This window comes from Alligator mississippiensis, chromosome 3, assembly GCF_030867095.1.
Source record: "Alligator mississippiensis isolate rAllMis1 chromosome 3, rAllMis1, whole genome shotgun sequence".
Taxonomy (NCBI): domain Eukaryota; kingdom Metazoa; phylum Chordata; order Crocodylia; family Alligatoridae; genus Alligator; species Alligator mississippiensis.
The window spans coordinates 203,261,248-203,285,771 of NC_081826.1; the positions used below are offsets into that span (position 1 = coordinate 203,261,248).

Here is a 24,524-nt window from a genome sequence, read left to right on the forward strand (position 1 = left end):
AAGAGAAGAGCTCTACTCCCCGGCTCACTCCTCCTCCTTGTCATTGTTTCTTTAATTTTTAGATACACGGTACAGCAGAGCAGAGGAGTGGGGAAGGGACTTCAATTCACTTGTAACTTGTAATTATCTTTTTTACTATGAATTAGTAATTAGGTGTTGAGTAGCAAATTTTAAAATTGATACATACGATATAGAAGAAGAAATAAGAAAAGTCTTTTTTACATCCCAAATTTCAGTTCAACCCTAGCAACTTTTATCCATCTTAAAGGGAGAGGAACGCTGACAGCTAAATAACACACACTGTCTACTTACAAAGTTACCATACTAACACACTGCCACCCGGTGGTCACACAGTGATATTACAAGTTAGGTAGGGTACCTGCAATACAGGCTGTCATGAAGCAGGCAACGGTACCAGCAATCATTGCTCTAAAGGCACCACCAGCGATGTCCCTTTTTCTGGAAGGAGCCATGGATGCTGGGAAGGAAGTTGGGAAAAAAGAATGTTAATCTTCCTACAAAGTATACCATTGAGAATGGGAAATTGCAAATCACCGGACTGGACATTAGGAGCAAATAAAAAGGAATTCAATATGCCTAATAAGGCATTCAAAAAGCAAATTTTCTATCTATTAAAAGGTGAGATACAAATAAAAAATGCAAGTTCCACTTGCTTCAACAACATGCGCTGACTAGCTCAGTGAAGCTGGCTAATGGGCACCTTCAGTCCCAACTGAAAATCAAACCACTCTTTCCCCTTGTATCAGACTGAGGTCACATCAGATCACAGCAGAGCTGACTCAGAACTCTTCTGGAGTATGTAGCCAACCTTTGGGGAATTAGGTAGAAGCCTTAATACATACATCCTGATTTATAATGTTCATTTACTATTCCCTTAGAGAACAGTTTGTTTTGCATGTGTGGCAGCTGCCTAGTAGACAAATGAATAGTTTCCGGAATGCTAACAGGAACACAAGGAACTCAATTAAAATTGTTTTTATTTTTTTTCCCCAAAGAGAAGGGCTACTCCACTAGCTGCCAAAGGCCTCAAAGGGGTGGTAAGGCTGTAGCGGACTGCCGAGGGGTAAGAATGCTATGGCTACATGGCCCTACACTTGGCCACATTCTCTGCTATATGAGTGCATTAGCTTTATGAGTAGAGCTTAGGCACTTCCACACCAGCTCAACCACAACCAATGCTCATGCTATACCAGGGGAGCTTGCCAGGCTAGGGACAGACATTACACATAAACCAGTTTAAGTGATCAGAAACTGGTTTAAACCTGTAACAGAACAGATGTTCAGTGCACATAAACCAGTTTGAGAATGGCTGAAACTGGTTTAAGATAAACCTGGTAGAATGTAGTATCAGACTTAACTGATTTGGCTCAAATAGGTCTATGCAATGTCTGTCCCAGACCCCTTGCTGGTTTAAGATAAACCAGACATCCCCAGCACCACACCATGCTCTCTGGGCTGGGTGGGGCTCTCTGCTCCACAGCAGGGCTGGCCCCTCCCCTCTGCTCCCTGGCTGCAGCTCTGGCAGAGACTTGCAGGCACAGAGCATCTGCCTGGCTTCTCCCTGCTAAGCAGGGATTATTCCCGCCTCCCCTCTGCCTTATGCAGACACTTTAGCATTAGCTAGCAAACCACGTGTTGGCTACGGTCCGTGTTGTGGGAGACAACAGGCAGACAGGCTTTTTGGAGCTAATCAACAGGTAGCCTAATGTCCTTCTTTGGAGCTAACAAATGCCCCTTTGTTTCCATGAGCTGTTTAAGAAGAGCTCCATTAGTTAATGGAGACAGCCTTTGTTTTCTTAATGGGTTGATAAACAGTGAGTTAGAGGTGGTAAACATTCCCTGCTGGGCTGCTTAGGAGGGAGGAGAATAATCAGAGAGTCCTGCTGGGCCCTGGCCATGCCCCGCTCAGCTCAGCCTGTGGAAGCAAAGGGAGGGTTGCTCTAGTGCCACCGCCCCCCCTCCGTCTTCCAGCCTGAGCTACTGCAGACTTATGCAGGCATATCTGGGTTGTCTGTCTGGGAACAAAACTGATTTAGCCTAGCCAGGTTAGACTAACCTGCAAAGATCGAATCAATTCAGGCTCAGGCTTTTTGAATGTCTGTCCCTAGTCCTAGTGACTGATTCAGTCAAGTTGAGAGCAGCTTTATCCTGCAGGAGCAGCAATGCTGCCAAAGGCCTGGGCCATGGTTATTTGTGAGGTTCATCCAGAACACATCTCTTAAGAGTATTTTCTTTGGACTGTACTTGCCAAATGAACTGTTAAAAAGAGAAATCTGTATTGTCCTTACTGAGTCCTCCGATTACCAGTCCCAGAGAGCCAAAGTTTGCAAACCCACAGAGGGCATAGGTGGCAATGGTTTCAGAACGGATCTAAAAAACACAAACACACACACACACTTCAGGCAGGGTAGAAATTATAAACTTGTTCATCAGTTTCAAAAGGCAGGGTTGTTTCAGAGCATTACCCATTTACTGCTGACTCCTGTGATAGGTATGTGATAAAAAAAATGCTCCTTGGTCAAGTGGATTAAATAGAGGTTTAATTAATGGGAGGTTTATTTAATTTCCTGAGAGCCAGGAGCTAGCTCCTGAAGTTGGTCTGTCACCAACTCATCTGGTAGTCTTCAACAAGACACTTACTCCTTTCCCCAATCATAGTCCTTATTTTACTAGTGGTAATTTTTTAAGGTATTAGCAAGCTAAGGGGAGTCAGACTAACCTGTAGTTGACTAGTTTAGCTCTGAACAGTAAATCTATGCAAAACCATCAAGTTCTGCTTCCTTTCTCTAGTGCTTGTTCCCTGATCTTACATACACTCAACCAATGTCTAACTATCCCATTTCAGTGCTGGGGCACAGAAGGGAGGAATTTCTAGTATGATGCCTGGCATTTACAAAATGCCCTTTACAAGTCATTTGGGTGGTCAGATGGCACTGAGGACTCTCCCCTTGTCCCAACTTGGTCTTGCATATTTCTGCCCAGAACACCAAAATTCCTAAGTCCACCTTTAGGGTTATGTGCTCTTCCCAACCTCTGCCACTCTCTTCTGGACTGGAAAAGGTTTGGATTGAATTCCATCTCCCCAGGAGACTTTTTAATGAAAAAGCCTTGAACTGCTTGACCACTTGCTGCCATTCTGACAAGAGCCCTTTTTTATTTATATATTGGTTTCCATGGAGTGAAACTAGGCTATAGTCCTCTAATAAACCAACTTGATTCAAAGGTATGGGAAAGCAGGGAACATCTCTTTACAGATGGTAGTTTTGCTCCATCACAACCTTTTTCTCCATTAGTTATATTTTACACCCACGCCAAAGTCCACTGAGTTCCAGAAGGTTTTCTGTTGGTTAGAAGCTCCTTTGTTTCCATTCCTTTTTTCTGAGAACCAATTTGTAGATATTTTCAATCGTTCTGCACATATGCAGGCGAATGCTTTTCAAGTACCCACTCTATCTGCTTTTCCTGGAAATGGCTTTGTGTCCTGCAATTTCCCTGCCTTCACTTGTATTCTTCCAGTTCAAAAAACAGGAAGCCTTGTTATTATAGACTGTGAGAGTGGGCACAGCAGACCACTCGCTCCCTCCTTCTCTCAGTGCATATATGTCTTAAGATATATTAGAAGGCTCTCAGGCTGAAAAGAAACTAAAAATGAAAACCTGAAACCCCTCTCTCTCAGTTGGGCCATCATCTCATAATCAAAATTGCTACTGGCAAATCCCCATACGAGTCCTTTGTGGGATTACTGTTTTTTCTAATCTGAGGATCTCCTAGGTCTTTGCAAATGAATTTGGCTCCCCACGTACACTTGAAAAAGCAAGTAGATCTCCAATGCCAAATTGTTTAATGATAAGATAAATGATAAGCATGTTGGTGAATGATAAGCATGTTGGATTCATCTTTCAAAGTTCCAAGGCTGACTGACCTCAGATAAAATTCTGAACACTTTTAGGTTCACCCCAAGATCTTGAACCATCTCTTCCTCTTGGTCAGGATATCTGGGTTGATATCTCTGTTTTTGTGCCCAGGTTGGGTAAAACTTGGGTAAAGGCCCAGGTTAGCAATGTGGTGTACACATAGTTTTAGACTCCATCACCACTTTATCATGTTCAACTATATCATGTTCAACTATCTAAGAACTGACCAGGCCCTACTTTGCTTGTGAGATCTAATATGCTGTCAGCTGGCAAATCTGAAAGACCATCATAGAGGATGGAAGAGGATACACTTGGGCATTTAGACTCTGCTGCTGACAGATTAGGACAAGATGAATACAAGAGAAAATATCAAAATAATGGGCCATATTTATGCCATTGGACTCCATTAAAATCCATGGAGCTCCAACGGGGGAGACCTAGGCCCAGCAAATGAGTAGAATGTAAAATGTTACTCACAGTCATATATTGCTTCACACCATCCATGTACACTGGCCCACCTTTCTCTCTCTTGTGAATCAATTCAGAAAGGTGTTCATAAGCCACAAATTCATTGAAGAATGTCTTGTAACCAAGGAGACCACCAACAATAAAACTGTCTTCCCAGTCTACTCCCATCATAAAAGAAAATGGCATGAAGACATAGGCACAAATGACCTGTAAAGCAGATAAGACAGAAGGGAGGAATAGGTGGGAAAGAACAAATACTACTAAATCACATGAAAAGATTGATAGGAGAATACAGGAGTCTGACGGGTTCTCTAAAAGCAACCAGAATCATTTAAAGTGTACATAAATAGGCCTTATTGCCATCTCTCCAACATCTAGGGGCATTTCAGGGGTCAGATGTATGTGACTGTAAAAGTACAAGCTGTGGGTGCTTATACACGTGCTTCTTTGCATTCTAATTGGAATGTGTTGGAGCAGACTTGATTAACTGAGCCTTCTTTGTGTTCTAATTAGTGTATATTATCTTTGTGTATATTAAGCCCCTGCACATTTTAAACCTCATAGAATCAGGTTTAGATAAAGCATCCTACTGCCATTTTTAAAGTCATGGGAGCTTAATACACATGATGCTGTGGCATTCTAATTAGAGCGGCTGCCCGGAAACTGCTCTAATTAAAACACTCCCCCTCGCCCTACCTCCCAAAACATATACAGGCAGGAAAGTAGTTCAGCATGCCTTTAATTTTATTCCTAAAATTAAGCACAGTCTTAAATGCTTTGTAAGACTGTGACTTAAGATTGGGGTGCTCAAGAAACTGATAAGGGCCAGTTTCTCAGCTGATCAAATCCAGTGTAGCTATACTGAGAAAATGAAGTGCGTTAACTAACATATTTTTATTAAGAGGTTGAGCACTGAGAAATGTACCCAAAAGGTTTGTCAGCTGTTCGGGTTTAATTTTACTGGTGTAATTAAAGCAGGACTCTCTCAATTGGCATGGGTACACTGAGACTGGTGCAGAAGTACTTATAGCTGTGCGACTTATTTCTGCCTGGGAAGAAGAATAAATTGAAACTGTGTAAGGCACCTTCATACCCATCTGTCTGCATAGAATCAGCTTGTGCAAGTTTTTTATTTAAAAATTTAGTAACCAAACTAAATAAAATAGTTACATCTACTCCAGTTCAAGTCCCAGACAGTCTTGTTTAGCCCAGCTGTTACCCTAGTTAAATGGTTCCAGTATAAGCACTTACTTGAAATTCACAATCCCAGCTAACATATTCGTTTTTAACAAATAGCTTTACTATTTAAAAAAATCAATTAAAATAATTTCTGACGCATCTAATTTTCCCTATGTAAGCAAAAGCTACGCAGATTAAAGAGAGAGGATTCAATATAGTAAGGACAATACCTCAAAACTTAACTGTGGGTAGTCAAACATATTCCCCAACCAAGACAGCGCTGAGTCAACAAAAGCCAGCAGAGCAAGGAAGGCAATCAAGTTCACAGCGATGTTTGCCACCAAAGGAATCGAGGCAGTGGCACCTTGGCTGGCAGCTTCCAGCAAGTTTTTTGAGTCTCTTTACAAACAAAAGCAAGAACAGAATTGGAAAAATTAAGAGACAATTTCCAGTTCATAGACAAGTCCAAAGACAGTAAAAGTTACACAATAGTTGGCTATAAACGTTAAACGTATATATATTAAATCACTCAAACAGGCACTGATAAGATTAAGTTCCAGATCTGTACATTTTTACCCTAGATGCTCTCAGCTGCATTTGACAGAGAGCAAGGCCATGCATGGTGCATGAAACCCCTAAGAGAAACTCTGAATTGTGCTTCAGAATTCCTCCCAGGGGATCTTATGATATGTCTTCTGGAATGGCATTCACCTCATGCTGCCCCTGGTCCAGCGCCCCTGGTCAGTGCCTACTGAAGTCAACAGGAGTCTTTCCACTGGCTTCAGTGGGCACTGAAATGTTCTGACCCTACAATGCCTGCAGAGATGCTAGAAGGGGGAAGTGTGAGGCTCGCCCATTACTATGTTATTGTTAGCAAGCACAGGAGTTTAGACTTCTTAAACGTAAACCTGTGCAGGGACTTTCTTGATAGAGGACTTGGTGCTTGTACTTTTCAGATGCGGTAGCTAAAATAATCCAACTGCCTTTGCTCTTGCTTACAAGCAATTAGTAAGTGCTTCAGAGCAAAACAAGGCAACAACAAACAGAAAAGCATCCTATAGAACTGTATCAGGCAGTGAATCTCATTGGAGAATTTACTATAATGACTAGGACCTTGCAATTCTGAGTCTGTGAAAATGACATTGGGAAATGCACATCCATACAAATATATCTGTGTGTTTGCCATCCAACTATTTGCTTTGGGCATTCTTGATGCGTACTTAATTTAATATCCAAAATGAATGCAGTAATTATACCACATTTTAGTACAATACAGTGGTCAGCAACCCCAGGCATGTGCCAGAGTGTGGCACATGAAGCCATTTCGGCATGCCGCAGCCAGCCTGGGCTCTGGACAACCCAGGCTCGTGGTTCCCCTGCCATCCACTACTGGCACACCAACATCTTACAAGTAGAGGTTTCAAGGTTTTTTGGCACTGTGCCCAAAAACGTTGCCAACCCCTGGTATAATATCTGAGTGCTTATTTATACCGGTGTCTCTACTATCCAGCTAGTTTTATTATCCTGTACTTACGCTTTCTCCATTTTTATGCCACTCTTCAGAGTAACCTTGGGTGTTTCAGTCTCAGGCCAGAAGAGTTTGGAAATAGCCAGCGATGCTGGTGCTGACATCACAGAAGCTGTTAGGAGGTGGGAGGCTGAAATCTGGAATTCCAGATGACAGGAATTAAGCTTTGTTCACTTCAGCTCAAAAGAACAGAGGAGGAAAAACTTCCAGAGAGCATTGTGAGATGCTGGAAGGGTTTCTCCTGCAAGGAATGATTAAAAAGACTAATCTTGTTTTATATGGGATGGAGAAAAATAAGCAGGGATCTGACAGAGGAATACAAAATGGTGAAAGGTGTAGAGGAGACTGCCCATGCACTCCCTGGGGTTAACCACTGCCCCCAGCCTAAGGGGTGCCAAGCCCCAAGTGCCCATGTTGGCAAGGAAAAGAAAAGCAGCACTATTGAAGGGGAAGTCAGCTCCAGGAGCAGCAACTTCTGCAGGCAGAAGCTGTGGGAGCAGCAGAGAAGGGAGGGTGTAAGCCAGCCCCCATACGCCCATAGCCTGCAAACACTACTGATGTTGGCAGGCTGTTTCCTTCAGTTGCAGCTTTGAAATTTCTTTCTTCTTTGCTTCCTTATGGGCAATTCCTTGAAATGGAACAGAACACACAGTGCACTTTCATGATGTATTACTTCTGGCCTTACCCCAAACGAAATGTAAGCTCCTAAGACGCTCCCAGCAATGGTGGAGAACCCTGCAGTCATGATCGAATGCAGCTCTGACTTGGTGACATGTGGTAAATAGGGCCGCACCAGAAGGGGGGACTCTGTCTGGAAAAGAAAAGTGATAATCAAAAGAGTAATTTCTGGATAAACCCTCATGCTCCTTATTTTAGCATTGTGTCTGGTGTTTTTTTTTTAACTACTAGTTCTCAACCTTTTAGGCACAAGACCCCCCTCAGAAAATGCCACCTCTTTGTTTTCACTCATTTTTGACTACAGAAAAATAACAGAGCAGTTCTTCTGTCAGAGAGACCCAACGGGTCACAATGTTTTTAAGAGAATGGATTCCTATTTGAAATATCTGTGTTTATCATGTGCAGGGATCTGCGCACCTAACAGTAATCACATTGCATGGCACTAAGTAGCACCCTTGAAAGGATCTCAAGGGACCCCAGGGTGCTGTGGCTTTCTGGTTAATGGAGGGAACAGCCTTGCAGCACAGGACTCTTAGGAGCAGAGTGTGGAGACAGAGCAGCAGCAGCTAGGGTCTTTGAGTCCCTGAGTCAGATAAGACTGACCACTTTCCTTTCCCCTGCTCTCTGGTGCTGGGCACCTTCCCCTGCACAAGGTACAGGGGAGTTTTGCCCAGCATGCAAAATGTGTTAGTTATGCCTCCAGTCGGGCCCCCTCTGCAGCTGGCTGGAGATCATGTCTTGCTTGCTTGTTCTCTTTTACTAGGACCCCCACTGCAATGGATTGGCAGATGGGCATTTTCCTTTGTTCCTCTGGGCTGGATCCTTGCACACTCCACCCATTGCCTTATTTTTCCCTTATCTCTAAATGTTCTTCTTTTATTGCTTGCTTTCTATTTTTGCACCAGTTTCACTCTCCTTTTAAGGAGGCAGGTCCCCCTGGTTTATACTAGAGGTTCATGTGTGAACTCAGTATAGCCATGGTTTATTGTGTGTTACTGTTGACTTGTAAGTCTCATGCAATTCTGGCTTCCTGAACACCAGCCACCTGAGCTGGTACATTAGAGTGCTACCTTCATAAACAAAACTTGTTCAACTTTCTGGTTTAATTTCATTTTTTGGTGTCCAATGAATCTGTGCCCAGCCTAAGGGTATTTGTGTATTATCTATTTTGTAACTCACCTGCCCCACAAATATGTTGCCAGCTGCTACTAGGGATTCAACAGGAGACGTCCCCATGGTAATTTGCATAATCCAACCAACCTGAAAATGATAAACTATTGAGTAATAATGGAGAAAATTCTTGTCTGTATGTCTATTTAACTATTCCACACCCTTTATGTGAATGTGAAGAACTCAGAGCAAAGGTTATGATATTTCATGAGTTAGTGATCATGTAACTTTCACCTTCAAGCTATAGTGAAAATACTCAACGGTAGCTACAAAAAGAATCCAGTGAAGGAATACTTTAGCAAATTGCATGGATAATGCTGAAAGCTCTTGCTATCATTGGCCTGGAAACCTACTTGTTCAAATGTCATCATCAAAGCAGATATTTTGACATGTCTACTGATTAGCTACAATTCCAAGGGAGTATATGAACTTTGATGGCTCCACTGAAACAAATTGAGTTTATATAAAGGAAAAAAAAATTTCCCAGATTGATTCCAAACAAACTCAGCTGCTGTCTGAAAGGAAAATGAATAAGAAGGAAAAAGTGTGGTTTGTAAGGTTCCATCAGTTAACCTTCAATTACCAGTGTTCAAAAACTGTATTCTTCATATGATGAGCTCACTGGACAGTCAATGAAAGAGATTGATTATGTAATTGGATGACAGAAGCCGTTATCCACTAGAACCAAAGACTTAAGTATTTACACTATGGAGCCAAACTGTAACTGCGAGCTGTAACAGAAGCATATCTGGTGTTTAACAGGTATAGAGTGGAACAGGTAACACCAGGGGTAGATCCAGGGGTGGTGTACTGGTGCAGCTGCACTCTCCTTTGATTCCCGGTCCACCCAAAGGTTAAAACCAACTACGTGGCAATGGCAGCAGCATTCTTATCCAGGCATCAGTGAGGGAGTCAACTGACTTCATGGCTCATTAAAAGCTACCTGATTTCTTCTAAAATCTTCATTCCACAGGGGTTAATGAGCCTCTTTCCTTTTTAATGGTTTTGATGTTCCACTAATCAAGCTAGTCTTTCTTCTGCAATTCTGTTCTCTATTAGCTTCTCCTTGTAATGTAGCTCCTATGTCACAGTACCAGAGACTGTTTTTAACTTATTCCAATAAAGTTATATTTGTTTTTGCATCAATTTTAAACTGAATACTATAGCCCTAGGCCCCTAGCATATTAGTAATGCTTCTAGTTTCTTTTTACTGTGAGAAAAATGTGTTGTGTTATATGTGATGATGCATCTCACCTCACCTTTTTCAAAATCCTAGATCTGCCCATGTGCATGGGTAACACTAACATATAAGTACTAGCCAGAAATCACTTGACCTCTCCTGAAAAAGTAACTCACATGTTTCATTTATGGGATAATAGGGTAGGTGTGATAAAGACCCAGCATTTGGAAGTCTTTGGAACAGAATGGCTGGCTACTAAAATCTGAAGATAGAAACTAACTGGGTATGTTTGATGTGGGGTGGTAAAGTGTCAGAGGTGACCTGTTTCTCAAAAGATAGACAAGAATCATTTGGTAATACCAAGATTTTAAATTAAGTGGTTTCCCTTAAGACAGAGATTTCTTAACTTAAGAATTACCTTAACAATGACTGGACAGAAAAATATGCCTGATTAATTGAAGTGTTTAAAAGTTTCAGAAAAGCAGCAATACTTGAAATACCACAAATATTTCATGGTCTTGTCAGGACTAAGCTACTGAGAAAGATTACGTTCAAGTTAGCTATGAGACCTATCTTTTACTTATATACATCTCTAAGGGCCTAACAATTTGGGCAGGATACAAAAGTAACAATTCTTACTGTTTTACTAACTCCAAGTAACTGCATGCCATCAGTCTTATTATGCTAATATTAATAGGGATGTTGGTAGATTATATGGCTTTTTGAGGAGGTCCAATAATGACTCATATATCTGGTAGGGCTGTGCGAAGCTTCAGTCGCTGATTCAATTTGGCAGAGACTTGGCCCGAATCTCCAAATCTAAATCAAATCAGGAGACCCTTTAATCTCTCCAAATTGAATTGGAACCCTTCAAATCAATTCAGAGAGATTTGGAAAGATTCGATGATTCAGACATAGACACAGCTTTAAATGTTTTTTCTACATACCTCAAGGTACCAGGTGGCTTGTGAATGCTGAGTTACTGGGGAGGATGAAGCATCCCACAGGAGCACAGGGTGTCCTCAGGGTGCTCAGCAGTGGACCCAGAAGTGGACCAGAAGCACTTCTGGTCCACTTCTGGGCCAGCTGTGGAGTGTGCCCCGCTCCCCGGCTCAGCGACTGGTGCCTCCTGGGTCTGGGGGGGCACCTGGGTTCCCCCCATGGCTGATTGTTGAGCTGGAGGACGGGCAGTGCGGGGGTCCCCCATGCGCTTGGTGGTGGACCTGGAAGTGGACTGGTAGTACTTCCGGTCCACTTCTGGGTTCGCCACTGAGCACGTGGGGACCCTCCCACGCTCCTGTGGGATGCTCCATCTGCCCCACCATTGCAGCATTCACGAGCCACACCTGGTACCTCAAGGTATGTAGAGAAAACATTTAAAGCTGTGTCTACGGCCGAATTGTTCATTCTCCGAATCAGCATTGAATCTTCGGATTCGGCCAAATCAAATAGGGACAGTGATCTGAATCAACGAATCTGATCACTGTCCCTGATTTGAGCTGAATCCAAATCCGAATCGAATACGGCCCATTTTGCACACCCCTAATATCTGGAGAAATTGAACACATGTCTTTTGTTGCCTGGGCTTTCACCATACTTTTGTCTTGGGATGGAATTCTACTTCCTTTTGGCCATCTGACTGGCAGTTTTCTTAGTTGCATAAGGGACATTTTTTGGCACTTAGGTGGGATCCCATTTCCTGAATGTGTAATGCTGTGTACATAGACAACTAAATACACATGTACCAAAATGCAAGTCGTGGAAACAAAATAGGAAAGGATCCTCCCATGTTTTAGCTTCAATAGGAGTGTGGTTAAGGTACTTGCCTGGGAACCTGGAAAGCTACAATCTAAGCTTCCCTTACTCAGACAGGCTTTGAATCTGCATCTGTCTGACTTTCCAGAATAGTTCTCTAACCATCGTGCCACTAGGTATTACCCACCCTCTTCTGCAGTACTCTTCTTGAAGCTGACCCCTGCCCCTTGAATGTAATAAACACTGGAAAAAATGGATGGAGGACAGTGCAGAGGGTAAGTTTCTGTCTCACTGGAAGCAAAGCTCCAGGCTAGAACCCAGGCCCTCCTCCCTCACTCTCCAGGCAGCAGCTATCCCCAAAAGCTACAATTTAACCCTCTGTGCACTACATTTATATAATACCCATCTAGCTTATATAAAAAACTGTTGACAAAATTCAAGGCTTTGGTACCTTTTTAATGAGCCATTGCATGAATCCAACGTGGTAAAGCATAGACATCACAGTGCTGAAGAAAATCACTATTGGCAGGACCTAATTTAGAAATATAAAATAATTTAAAATTTTCAAGTGTTCTTTACTTTTCTCAATTTTATAAGTCATTTAATGTTGTTAACAAAGGACGGATGTCTTAGAGGTGCAGATTTTGAAAACTCTTGGAGATTTTGAAACTTAGTCATTCATCTCATATGCTTCTGTTCTGCCATGATTTCATCTTTAAACTTCTAGGGTGTTTTTCCAGCTTTATTGAGTTTGGATGAATTACTTTGCATGATATTTTTCCAGATAAAACTGTGATCACTTTGGAACTCTTACATCTCCATACAATGTATAGTTATCTGCAGCTGTGTTTAAATCAGCTCAGTATTTGGCTACTCATATCTACTGTACATTGGCATCAGGATCTGCAAGTTCATGAACTCAATTGATTGTGTCTTAGATCTGGTTTTAGATCTGGCACATCTGAGACGTAAAGTTCAAATCTGGAACTAAACTACCACAGTTCTGTACATGTGGGTAAAAGGAAAGATCTAGTTCATACCTTTATAAACATAGAACATATAAAAGTTTCAGATCCTGGATCTGTATCCAAATTTAAATTTTCCACAAGTGTGAGGTGGTTTGGACTGTGGGTTCTAGTATGGACTTCTGTTGACTTAACATTCACAAAATCAAGGTGAACAGCCTAACATCACTTCATTCAGCATATTAAGAAACATACTCTATCAAAGTCTTCTTCTCTTAATTATTCAAGGTCAGCTCTGTTCCCTGTATAACATTGCTTATTATGTCAGTTCTAGGTAGTATGGAATTCTGCAACAGTAAGCAGGGACATTGAATGGTTTAAAAAACAGATTTACTGGGATATATTTATTGTATAGCAGTGGACACTGTAGGAAAAACTCTCTCTAAGCGTATGGTTTTAAAAATCACAGGTGGAATAACATATGCACAACTCACAGTCTGGTAGGTAACTAACTGCATTACATTTTCATTCTCAATTAAAATTGAATTATTTGGTTCATATATAGGTTAAACACAGGAACTGAACATTTCTATGCTAGTAAATAACCGGAAAAAATAATCTCATGCCAGGTCCAAGAGAACTCAGAGAGATTAGTCAGGTTTAAAACAGTACCTCAAAAGCCAGAAAGCTTTTATATGTATATGTGCAATTGGAGAAATAACACATCATAAATAAAAATAACGAACAGAATAAAAACAGTGTGAAAAAGTCAAATGCCTCATCATTACAGGACTTGTCAATAAATTAACTTATTCCTCCAGAGGAGAATTAGTACAATAACCAATGCTGATGAAGCTCTAAAACACTTTCTGGGTGATGACACCCTCTCTGGTTCATAGCCAAAGCTATTTCTGCCCTGCAAAAAAATATTATGGGGCCTCTTTCCAATTGCCTGAACTTGTCATTGTATTAGATGTGACCATTGTATTGGTGATAGCTGGACAATGGGATGAACCTTTAGCACTGATGTACTGGAGGAGCTGGAGCTAGGGAAGAGGTTCACAGCACCTTCTCCCCCAAATTTTCACTGCCTTTCTTTTCTAAGGATATTCCTCATAATGGGTCTTACTTTTCTGCTTATTTCATGTCCTGTGTTTGAATGGTAATGCAATGAGTGTAGCTGCACTAGGGTGACCATTTTTTAAAAAACAAAAAAGGTGGGACACATGCCCACCTGCTCCCACCCCCCACCTCTGTAGGGGGCATAGCTGGAGCAGAGTCAAGCCAAAAGAAGTGGGTGCAGATGCAGGTTGCCCACTGCAGGCTCAGGGCTACCCACCCTGCTGCCTTTCCCCTGGGAATCCTATGCCAGCCACATGCCCCAGTCCACTTGGCAGCAGCAGGGTCACAACTCCAAACTGCCATTGCCCCCACTACTGCTGGGTGGGCAGGGGGCATGCAGATGGTGTGGGGCTCCAAGGCTAGCAGTGGGCAGCCTATATCCGCCCTTGCCTCATGCACAAACTGGGGGGGCACGTGCTCCCTCAAAGCCCCCCCCCCCACCCCGGGAGTGCATGCAGTGGTAGGGAGCTGCCCCCTGCACCTTGAATGAGACTCCTGTGGCTCCATCTCATTCCCCAACCCAGCCCCAAGCTCCATGCACTCCCTGGCTGGGCAGCATCTCCAGCTGCTGCCACTCCCTCCCTCAATCTGCCCTCCCATGGGCCTTATGCCCTCTCTCCTCCATAGACTTACCTGCAGGGAGCTGCTCTCCATGCTGCCTGGCTGTGCTCTCGGCAGCTCCAAGCAGCCTGCAAGGGGAAACCTGCCACTTCCCAAACCTGGACCCCTTGCAGGATACCATGAATCCGGGACAAATACTGTCCTGGAGTCATACATCCTGGGATTGGGACTTGATGTTTCCATTCTGGGACTGTCCCACCCAGTTAGGGATGGATGGTTACCTTAAACTGCACAGAGCTCCAGAATCCCCTCCAGCTGTAGGAATATGGTTATTGTAAAAGGGAACCCTGGCCCTGTTATTGATAAATGGCATGCCCCCTTTAAGGGCAAGGTCTTTGTAGCAGAGGCACAAGCAACCAGCAGAGAAAGGGTTAAGGAACAGTCCTGTAGGCAGGTCAGCTGACAGGGGAGTCACATGACTGGAAGAGGGCTCAGGCTTGACCTATATAAGCCCAAAGCTTGCAATGGTCAGGCAGTTGAGCCTGACAGCCATGAGGAATGGAGCCCTGTTCCCAGGTCTGCAGAGCGGCTTACCCTAATTCCTAGATCTTTACGAGGAATTAGGGTAAACTGCTCTGCAGACCTGGGAACAGGGGAATATTACCTGGGACAGAGAGGGGATGGTTCTAAGCAAACAAATGGCTTTAAGTCAATATTCTTGTTGGAGCTGCAAGCTTGGGGTCCTGCTGGAGGCAGTCCCAAGGCCTTCTCCCAGAGAAGGGCTGAAAGAAAGTGGGACCAGGAGCCCAGAAAGGGGCTGAGTTAAGGCTGGGACCCAGAAGTCAGGCTAAAACAATGGGCCTTATATAAGGGACCAGCCAGAGCAGAGGGGCTGAAGCCAGGAGGGTGGAAACCCCAACAAGGGAAGGAAGGCCTGAGGTGGCCTGGAGACTGAGGGACAAGGGTCCCACCTGACTGGTGACTCAGAACACCTACAAGGCATGGGGCATGGTGTAAGGGAAGATTGGAGCCATGCAATAAGCCCTTAAGGTATACAAGGTTGATAACTGACCACAGGAAAAGAGAAAGCACTAGGGGCAACTTACCTTTCACAAAGGTTTCATCAAGACATAGCAAATAAGAAGGCAAGGTGAGACCCAGAACACAGAAAGAGCCTAGCAGGGATGAGGGGGCCTTCAGAGGGTATCACAGTACTCCTCAGGTGCCTAACCTGTTACCCTTATCCAACAGAGAAGCAGAAGTGGCAGGGGCAGGAGGACAAGGACAGGCAGATGGCAACCTCAGGTAGCAATTCAAAATTACAAGCTAACAGCCTTCCTTCTGAATGCAGCAAATGTAGGGTGCTTCTGAGAGGCCATGTCTACATGAGACACTGCCTGCACTGTAGCTTGTTACTACTGCGCAACAGCATTGCATGGTACAAAGAGTGATGCGACACTACTGCATAATAGTGACAAGCAACTGCATAGTCAGCATCACCAAAAAGCCGCTTGGGAATGCTACTGTGCAGCAATGCCAGTTACTGAGCAGTCAGTTAGTACTTGCATGTGAATGTACTAAATGACTGTGCAGTAACAACTATGCAGTCAGTGTCTTGTGTAGACACAAACAGTGTGTCTGATAAATGGGGGACAGAGGGGAGCAAGGAAAAAATATATCACTTAGGTGTGACACTTGGTACCCATCTCTCTTTCTTACTGCACTTATCAATTGCCAATGTAACCAGAAGCCTCCCTCTCTCTCTGTCATAAAATCAGTTTACAACTGACTTAAAGAAGTTAGGTTTTAGAAATCTCATTTTCTTTTGTCCTGTGTACAGATGACCCTGTGCACAGTAATTTATACACAAGAATTTAAAGGGTTAGTTAAAAAAAAAAGCCCTAATATGATACAACTTTTGTCTTTCTATTTTCAGCAGAAAGTAGTACACAGCTGAGTAGGAGGTGCCTAATTGCTGAGATGGCCCATTCTGTCCAGGCTAGATTTTATGTAGTGCATAGTATTATCTATTTGAAAAATATCAGTTATTCCCTTCTTTGTGTAAGCCTCTGGAATTCAGTTACCCAAGGTGTGTGGTAAATATTTTTTTACATACTTTACTCTGCCTGGTTTCTCAATTGCACTGTACTCAGTGATCCATGACAAAAAAAAACTTAGGCTAATGGTAGGTGGCTGGTTTAACTCAATAGAAGCAAAGCTGTTTTAAATGAAGGCTCCCCACAGTCTTCGTTTTCATGAATATGCCAAGATTTTGCAGGATACTCTAAACAGGGAGTGGATGCATGCATGATTTATGTAGAAAAAAATCTACGCACAAAAAGGAAAGCTCGGCCTCAACATTAGCTCAACTGGGAATTTCATTTGTTGGGTGAGTTAGATTGTGGAATGCATTTAAAAATAAAAGGTCAAAGGGCCACTCTGTTTTTCAGAGACTGCAAGCAACTGCACCAAAGAGAAAGTGGGGGGGGGGGGCAGGGAGGGAAAGCAGGATGGACACTAAACATTTTGGTTTTCCCACTCTGAACTCTTCAGGAATCTCTACGTCCTGTGCACTGCTCATTTGTGATACTGATTCTGGCTATCTAAAGGATGGATAGGAGAGATTTTTCTAACATACTAACTGAAGAGATTAATCAGTGTTGTCCAAACTACATACACCGGCACACGCATTCACCATGTTTAGGATGAGACTGTTAATGGAAACGGCCAATGCAAAGGGCATTCAAAATGTATGAGCATCTATGAAAGAAGAGGTCAGAAAGAAAGCCAAAACTCATTCTAAACTGCACCCTCCATTTACATGTACTTATTTTGATACAATACACTAATGCCCAGGTGAGTTAAGGCTAGCCTCTATGAGGGAACATTTCATTAGTTAAATATTCAAAATATTCTAGCTGTCCTGGTACAATTCCCTGTGTGGACACTATTGTATCAGAATAAGATTGTCCTAGGGGAGCATATTCTGGTATTCAAGGTACTGCACCTGGGGAGGAAGAACCAGCAGCATACCTACAGGCTGGGGAACTCTCTTCTTGTCAGTGCAGAGGCAGAAAAGGATCTTGGAGTCATTATTGATGCCAAAATGAACATGGGCCGACAGTGCGGGGAAGCGGTCAGGAAGGACAACTGCACCTTGTCATGCATCCACAGATGCATCACGAGCAGGTCCAAGGAGGTGATCCTCCCCCTCTATGCGGCACTGGTCAGGCCACAGTTGGAGTGCTGCATCCAGCTCTGGGTGCTGCACTTCAGGAGGGATGTGGACAACATGGAGAGGGTCCAGAAGAGGGCCACTCGCATGATCAGGGGGCAGCAGGGCAGACCCTACAAGGAGAGGCTGAGGGACCTGAACCTGTTCAGCCTCCACAAGAGAAGGCTGAGGGGGGATCTAGTGGCTGTTTACAAACTATTCAGGGGGGACCAGCAGGCATTGGGGGAGTCCCTGTTCCCCCAAGCACTCCCAGGAGTGACAAGAAATAATGGCCACAAGCTGACAGAGGGTAGATTAAGGCTAGATATCAGGAGGCACTACTTCACTGTCAGGGCGGCTAGGATCTGGAACCAACTTCCAAGCGAAGTGGTGCTGGCTCCTACCCTGGGGGTCTTTAAGAGGAGGCTGAATGAACACCTTGCTGGGGTCGTTTGACCCCAGTACTCTTTCCTGTCATGTCAGGGGGTCAGACTTGATGATCTACTCAGGTCCCTTCCGACCCTACCAACTATGAAACTATGAAATACAGCATATGCTCCCTTATGCCAGTGTCACTTTGTCATGTAGACAAGCACTAAGTAATGGATAAATATATTAAGATAAAGGCCCTGAACATTAAATGAAAAAGCCAGAAGCATCAAAAAGTCATTTATAGATGTCATGTCCATGAGCTACAAATGCTACATTCATTGCTAGCAGAGTAATAAAATTCATAGATTCATAGATGTTTGGGTTGGAAGGGATCTTAGCTGATCATTGAGTCCAAGCCCCTGCCCTGGGCAGGAAAGAGCACTGGGGTCAGACAACCCCAGCCAGGTGCATGTCTAGCCTCCTCTTAAAGACCCCCAAGGTAGGGGAGAGCAAAGAAAAATCCCAAAGAAAACAGAACTATCGGCACATGTTATGCCTTTACGTACTTTTGATTAGCCAGGGTGTTACACATCCATTAATTCATGCTAATAGGTATGCGAAATAATCTTTGGACCTACTGACATGTTGTTTAACTCCACAGAAATTTAATACACCGTGCGAAGGGCATAGTTCTTTGCTGGTGAACACTCAACAGTCCTATGAAAACTGTGATGGTGAAGATGCTCAGCATCTTTTGTGACTGGCCTTTGCAGTAAGAAGCAGAAGGGTGACATTTAAAGCTAGCTTTGGAGAATTTTAAAGGGATTCAGTCTCAAGCATTCAAATGTGTCCTTTGACCTCAGGGTACTATCAACTTCCTGCAAGTGGCCAAAGCAATCAAAATCTAATAACCTAACTGCCAACAGTAAGTCTTGCCCTTTTATGTTAACAGCATAAAAGAGTCAATACCAACCAGTGAGTTTTGGCAGATCAGTCTTTACTCCTGCCAAGAGGCCTTATGGTGGCATCTTCCAACTTCCTGGAGTTGGTAAAAGGTCAAGTAGAGATGACCTGTATATAACATCTCTGTTTTGTATGAGTAAATATTTTAATCAAATCAGATCTTGATTTGCTAGGCTGCACTTTCAAAAATAGGGTCTATATTATACTTGAAAGATGCATGTGTGCACAAAAACTTGCAGTAGCATTTTGCGCATGTAAATATGATATTTTTTTGTGCAAAACTAATAACAGCTTTTGCCTGTACCTGTTTTGTAAGCAAGTTGCCTAGCCTGCTGGCTTCTGCAGGCAGGTTTTACCCTCTGTGGACCTCCTCAGCTAGTTCTCCCAAATAAAACAGTCCTAACAAACAAGCAAATAAATAAACTGAACCTCTTTTTTTGCCCTGTCCCAGGCACTGGGACCTTTTGGCTCTGATCCCAGCACATCAGAGTGAACCCTCCATATAGCAAACTGTTCTGCTCACAGTTCACTTCCTTCTCCCTTGCTTGCTCTTCTGGGAGTTTTTTAAAGCTCCTAGCAGCATACTCTCTATTCATCCAAAAGCCCTGTAATTGGGCTCTCTTAAAGGGACAGACTGCCCTGTTACACTATTTTGGAGAAACAGATTAGGTACCTATTTTAGACAAAGTTAATTCTATGTATGCAGTGACTGTGACTAGAAAATATATACTCAAATTCACATCTTCAAACAATCCTGGCCATGTGTGTAGTGGACCTTGGTGGCACGTGCTAATCTGTATACCTAGGGGATATCTGGTGTTCAAGGTGATTTATTTCCTAAATCAGTTGGAAATTAGGATGGAACTGAGTGTGGCCAATTAGTCTGGAAGGACTGCCATGCTGTCTCAGCTGTACTGCTTCCAGTATGCAAGCCAGCTCATTAAGAGATAGCTTGGGTATTTTCACTTAGCATTGTATTGTCCCATGTACACAAACTCTTAAGTGCCTGACAGTGAGGATTGGATAGCAAAAGAAATTTGAAAAAAAACCCTCATTTTTGTTCTTTTGCTGAAAATCTATTATTTTTGCTTATATTTATTCCTGACTCTCTTTAGTAATAACCTGTTTGACATGCATGGACATCAAGGTTGTTGACTGCTTATGAATGAGTACTCTGTGCCTCTTAGAAGGCAGGATGATTATTTATTAGGACAAGTCAGCAAAACACAGTGTTCCTTTTGCTGAGCTGTGTTACTCAGGGGTGGGGTACATCTACACATGCAATTAATTTGAAGCAATAAACTCCAGAGCAGTTTGAGCCAGAGTAAGCTACTCCTGGGCACAGCATCTACACATGCAGCCAGGACAGCAGCAATCTGAGCCAGGGCAGAGCAGTTTATGCCAGGGCTGAGGGTATGGGGAGGGGGGCAGCTGGGGGCAGCCCCGGGCTCCAGGGTGGGGCTTTGGGACTGGCTGGGGCACAAGGATGCTGGAAGTGCAGAGCCATCTGTCTAGACAGCAGGCAGAAGTCTGCCCCTGCTGGCTGGGCAGACTGGGAGAAATTTACACCTGTGGTCAGTGTTTACATGTGCATTTGATTGCAGTTAATAACCCCACTGTAAGATAGTACTGTCCCTGACAGCAGTATCTTATGGCAGCATTAGTTTACTGCAGGCTAACAGTGTTGCTTGTGTAAACGGTGATGCTTTATTCAGCAGCTAATTAGTTTATTCTGCAGTTAAGTGCATACGTAGATGCAACCAGATTGCTCTGCTTGCTAAAAAAATAGGGCCAGTCTTGTTTATCTGGAAAGCTAAATGTGAAACACCCTTCTGGGTTATCATTCATCTCAATCCTAGAGACAGAATAGATAAGAGCTTGGAAAGATATTAGAACTCTCTGTCTCTTGAACCAAGTAGACTGTAATCATGACCAATTTTCCTAGCATATCTTTTCAGGAAAATGGAGGGTTAATACTCCTTGCCTAGCTGCCTGCCTTTTCATGGAAGTGAAGCACCATTGGCATGACCTGACTCACTTTGATTTGGAAAGAAGTGAAAAGCATGCCTCTCACTTCCTTCCCCAAGCAGCTACTTTTACAGATCTTCTTATAGAATTGGGAAACCTAACTGGAATTTAGTGGCTGGTCCTGCCTTATTGTTATTCTCTCTACCAATCTGTAGTATTTATAAGTCATCTATCTCAATAGTATCTAAACAATAGTCCTGACAGAAATTAATCTGCTTGTGAGCAACTAGCTGAGGCCCTTATAGTTTGTTATGTCTCCTTTTAGAGAATTTGCCCCTAATCCTAATGGATTGCAACAGCTGGATTAAATTAATTTAAAGCAGGACATTAAGCAAACATTTTAATTGGGGGGTTCCTGCACTTTTGTCACAGAATGAGTCATAATCTTATTGTCAAAATTGTTTCCTGGACACCTTGTGGTTGCACAAACAAACAAGGGTGTGTGGCTAAACAAACAGAGAACACACCTTTTGATGGAACTGTGCCTCGATGCTGTGATTAATGTGTCATATGCACAACATATATAATGGCTGTTTACCTTAAAGGCAAAGAAGTGATCCACGTATTTTTTACCAAAAACAAATTCCGCACCAGCATCAGAGTATCCCAGGAAAGCCTAACGAGAAAAAAACAAAGCCTGTTTCAAACAGCTGATAATAACAATAACAATAATACTATTCATATATTATACAGATTTTATAATCATAATGGGTAAGATTGCAGTTGATAGTGGGGAGTTGCAAAGAGTCTTTCTGTTCTGCATCCATGCCAGTGTCAAACTCGGCTGCAGTCCCCCTGTTTAGGGGAGTCTGGGATCTGCGGCCTGCATCCTCATTGCGTCATAGTAGGCAGGTAAAGAGCATGGTCACAGGTCATGCTTCAGTGTCAGATCATTGTGTTTGCCAGTTGTGGAAAGGGACATATGGTGCATCACTCCAAAGCTTCCTTTGGTGTGGGGCAGAACCACACTGCCATACATTCATTATGATTATTATTTGTACTAAATAAACCTGGGGACTCAGAACTGGGAAATGGACAATATGTAGTAAGCGGCACTCCCTGCCTATGAACGTAGCTAAAGGTCACGCACAATCCCATAGGAACTGTTTATTTTTCATTGCTCCAAAGATGCTATTGTGGTGCATTCCTACACTGTTGTTGGCACAACTCTGTAGTGCAACCCTGAGCAATATGTTATTGATATGTACAGTGAAACCTGAGGGCTAAACAAGCATTTCCCAAAAGAATGGTCATGTGCTATGTGGAAACCAGTGAAGAATAAGCTCAGCACAGCCTCAACCCAAATCTGAGCTCTGAGGAAAAGCTGATAGTTTGTGTTAAAACCATTAGCTTCATGGCCACAGCGTAGGCCCATTATAATTTTAAAATTCTTTTTATGTTGCAGTTTATTTTTATACATTTAAATTGGTCACCTGCACATTTTAAGAGCTGTCATGTGAGTGCCCTTGTGTCAAAACTGTGAATTTCCTTCACTGTACCACTTTACTCAACTTTCAACTTCCTCCCGATTATTACCCTTCATGAACAGATGGTTTTTGTTGGCTTGCAGGTTGGCCCTAGGGACGCAGCCTCCACTTCAGCAATGGCACAGAGTCCTGGTTCTCTCTGTGGGCAGGTCCTTTCTTGTACAGTTTTGCCTTCTTTCCACCAATGCTTGCATTTTATTGTTGTCTCTGAGAACCATGGAAATCCATATGAGTGAGGACTGTAGACATCTATGCCAGAATGACAGTGGCTACAGTTATTGTGTCTGTCTAAATCTTCTGTTCCCTGGTATTTTAGGGGAGTTTCCTGTAAGTATGTTTCAGAATTGCACCATGTCCAGTTGAACTTGCTAATAGACGAGGATGATAATTTTCTCTTGCCTGGAGATCAGGTGGGCTGTGGTTTCAGCCTAAAGGAGGTGATGGTCAACCAAAAGTAGAAAGAATTCTCACCATTTCTTATTAGGTCTTACCTTCAGCACTTAACAACATGCTCATCTGAAGCCAGTAAGCAAAGATGTGATCTGATGTGACCTAGATCTGATCATCAAGTAAGTTATCTCCAGGAGTACTCTACTTCCCTTAGGAAACCAAGATATTAAGGAACCAACTGGCAAAACTTGCACTGATTTTTTGGGGCCCTGGGTTGTTAGAACATAAAACTACTTCTCATGACAAGGGAAGCACACTATTTAGGGGCAGGAGGAGGACAAGCCTGTTATTGTGTGGTTTTCTTTCATTGTAACATAAAACTCCATTGCAGAAAATGATAAAAAAGGAAAGACTCCCTCTTTGGTGAATACTTTACCTGTATCTGCCTGCCCAGCCAATTAAATACTTCGAATCCTGCTTTAGTCCTTAGCGTAATAAGCCCAAGAACAAACTGCATGACTATGCCTGAAAATACAGGTCTCCAGGCAACCTAGTCAAAGAAAAAAAGTATAAAAGCAGAAATCATTTGAGAGGAAAAAGAAAAAACAGTATTTTAATATACACACAATATGTATAATAAAGGGATACATGTAATTGTATTGAAATAGATCGGGGACTGCCCAAATAATGTGGAAAGAGATTTCATTCCTTTTAATTCCCCCTGCTGCCCTTCTGTTTAGTATGGGCATGTGAACTAACAAGTCCCAGACATGATGTTCCACCCAGACCTAAGGTACAGAAAGAAAGTTGCATTGGGGACCCTTAGAAATGCACACCAAGAACATCAGTAAGACAGGAGACTGCCTGTCTTGTTTTACAGTGCAGAGAAGTAACCGTGATATAAATACAGGAGACAACTATAGCTAATTCCATCACGCTCCTCTTTCCTCACAGGAATGATTACATATCACTAGCTCTTAATATAACATGAGCCTTGTTCATAGAAGTTAGACAGAGCAGTAGGTTGGGAACACAGGGATTGTGCTATTGTCTCATTGTATGACCCTAGTAAGTAATTTCAGCTTACAATATCCGTTTCCTTACTTGTCAAGCAGGCAGAACCATACTTCAGGTAAGAAGGCCCGCGTGAGTGTTAAATGTTGTGATTATTATAATACAAAAACATTCTTTATTTTCATTCCAGCTGGAAACTGGAGTGGCTGACTATAATCACCCCCCCTTCTGCCAAGCCGCAGGTTTCCACTTTGCTGTCCCAGTCTGTAAGTGGTAAATCTGATCAGTTTACAAGGGAATGTAAGGTGAGGTGCAGCCTTGCTGATTTTCTCTCACTTTACTTGAATAAAATCGGCCAATTAAGCTCAGTGAAGACCCAAGGGAGAACGCTAGATAAGTGGCATTTTTTAGTTTTCAGTTTGTTTTTTTGATAATAGTGCTCACAAAGAATTATGAAAGAAAAGTGAATGCAGTTGGTACTTGGGAATGGAAGGTGTTGTCAGGAGGACAGTTTG

The 24,524-nt window shown here is 42.9% G+C and overlaps 1 protein-coding gene across 2 annotated transcripts in view; it reads right to left on the bottom strand.

The window, feature by feature from the left end:
* Positions 1-24,524, bottom strand: part of SLC28A3 (solute carrier family 28 member 3) — a 165,579-nt gene that overhangs the window by 80,911 nt on the left and 60,144 nt on the right. For both annotated transcript variants that reach the window (XM_059724822.1, XM_059724823.1), the window contains exons 8-17: positions 23,432-23,545; positions 21,657-21,734; positions 12,345-12,425; positions 8,968-9,048; positions 7,796-7,921; positions 7,117-7,247; positions 5,813-5,981; positions 4,413-4,610; positions 2,310-2,391; positions 380-478 (exon numbers count right to left, since the gene is read on the bottom strand). In XM_059724822.1, the coding sequence (XP_059580805.1) occupies positions 380-478; positions 2,310-2,391; positions 4,413-4,610; positions 5,813-5,981; positions 7,117-7,247; positions 7,796-7,921; positions 8,968-9,048; positions 12,345-12,425; positions 21,657-21,734; positions 23,432-23,545 (1,159 nt within the window). The remainder of the gene's footprint in view (positions 1-379; positions 479-2,309; positions 2,392-4,412; positions 4,611-5,812; positions 5,982-7,116; positions 7,248-7,795; positions 7,922-8,967; positions 9,049-12,344; positions 12,426-21,656; positions 21,735-23,431; positions 23,546-24,524) is intronic.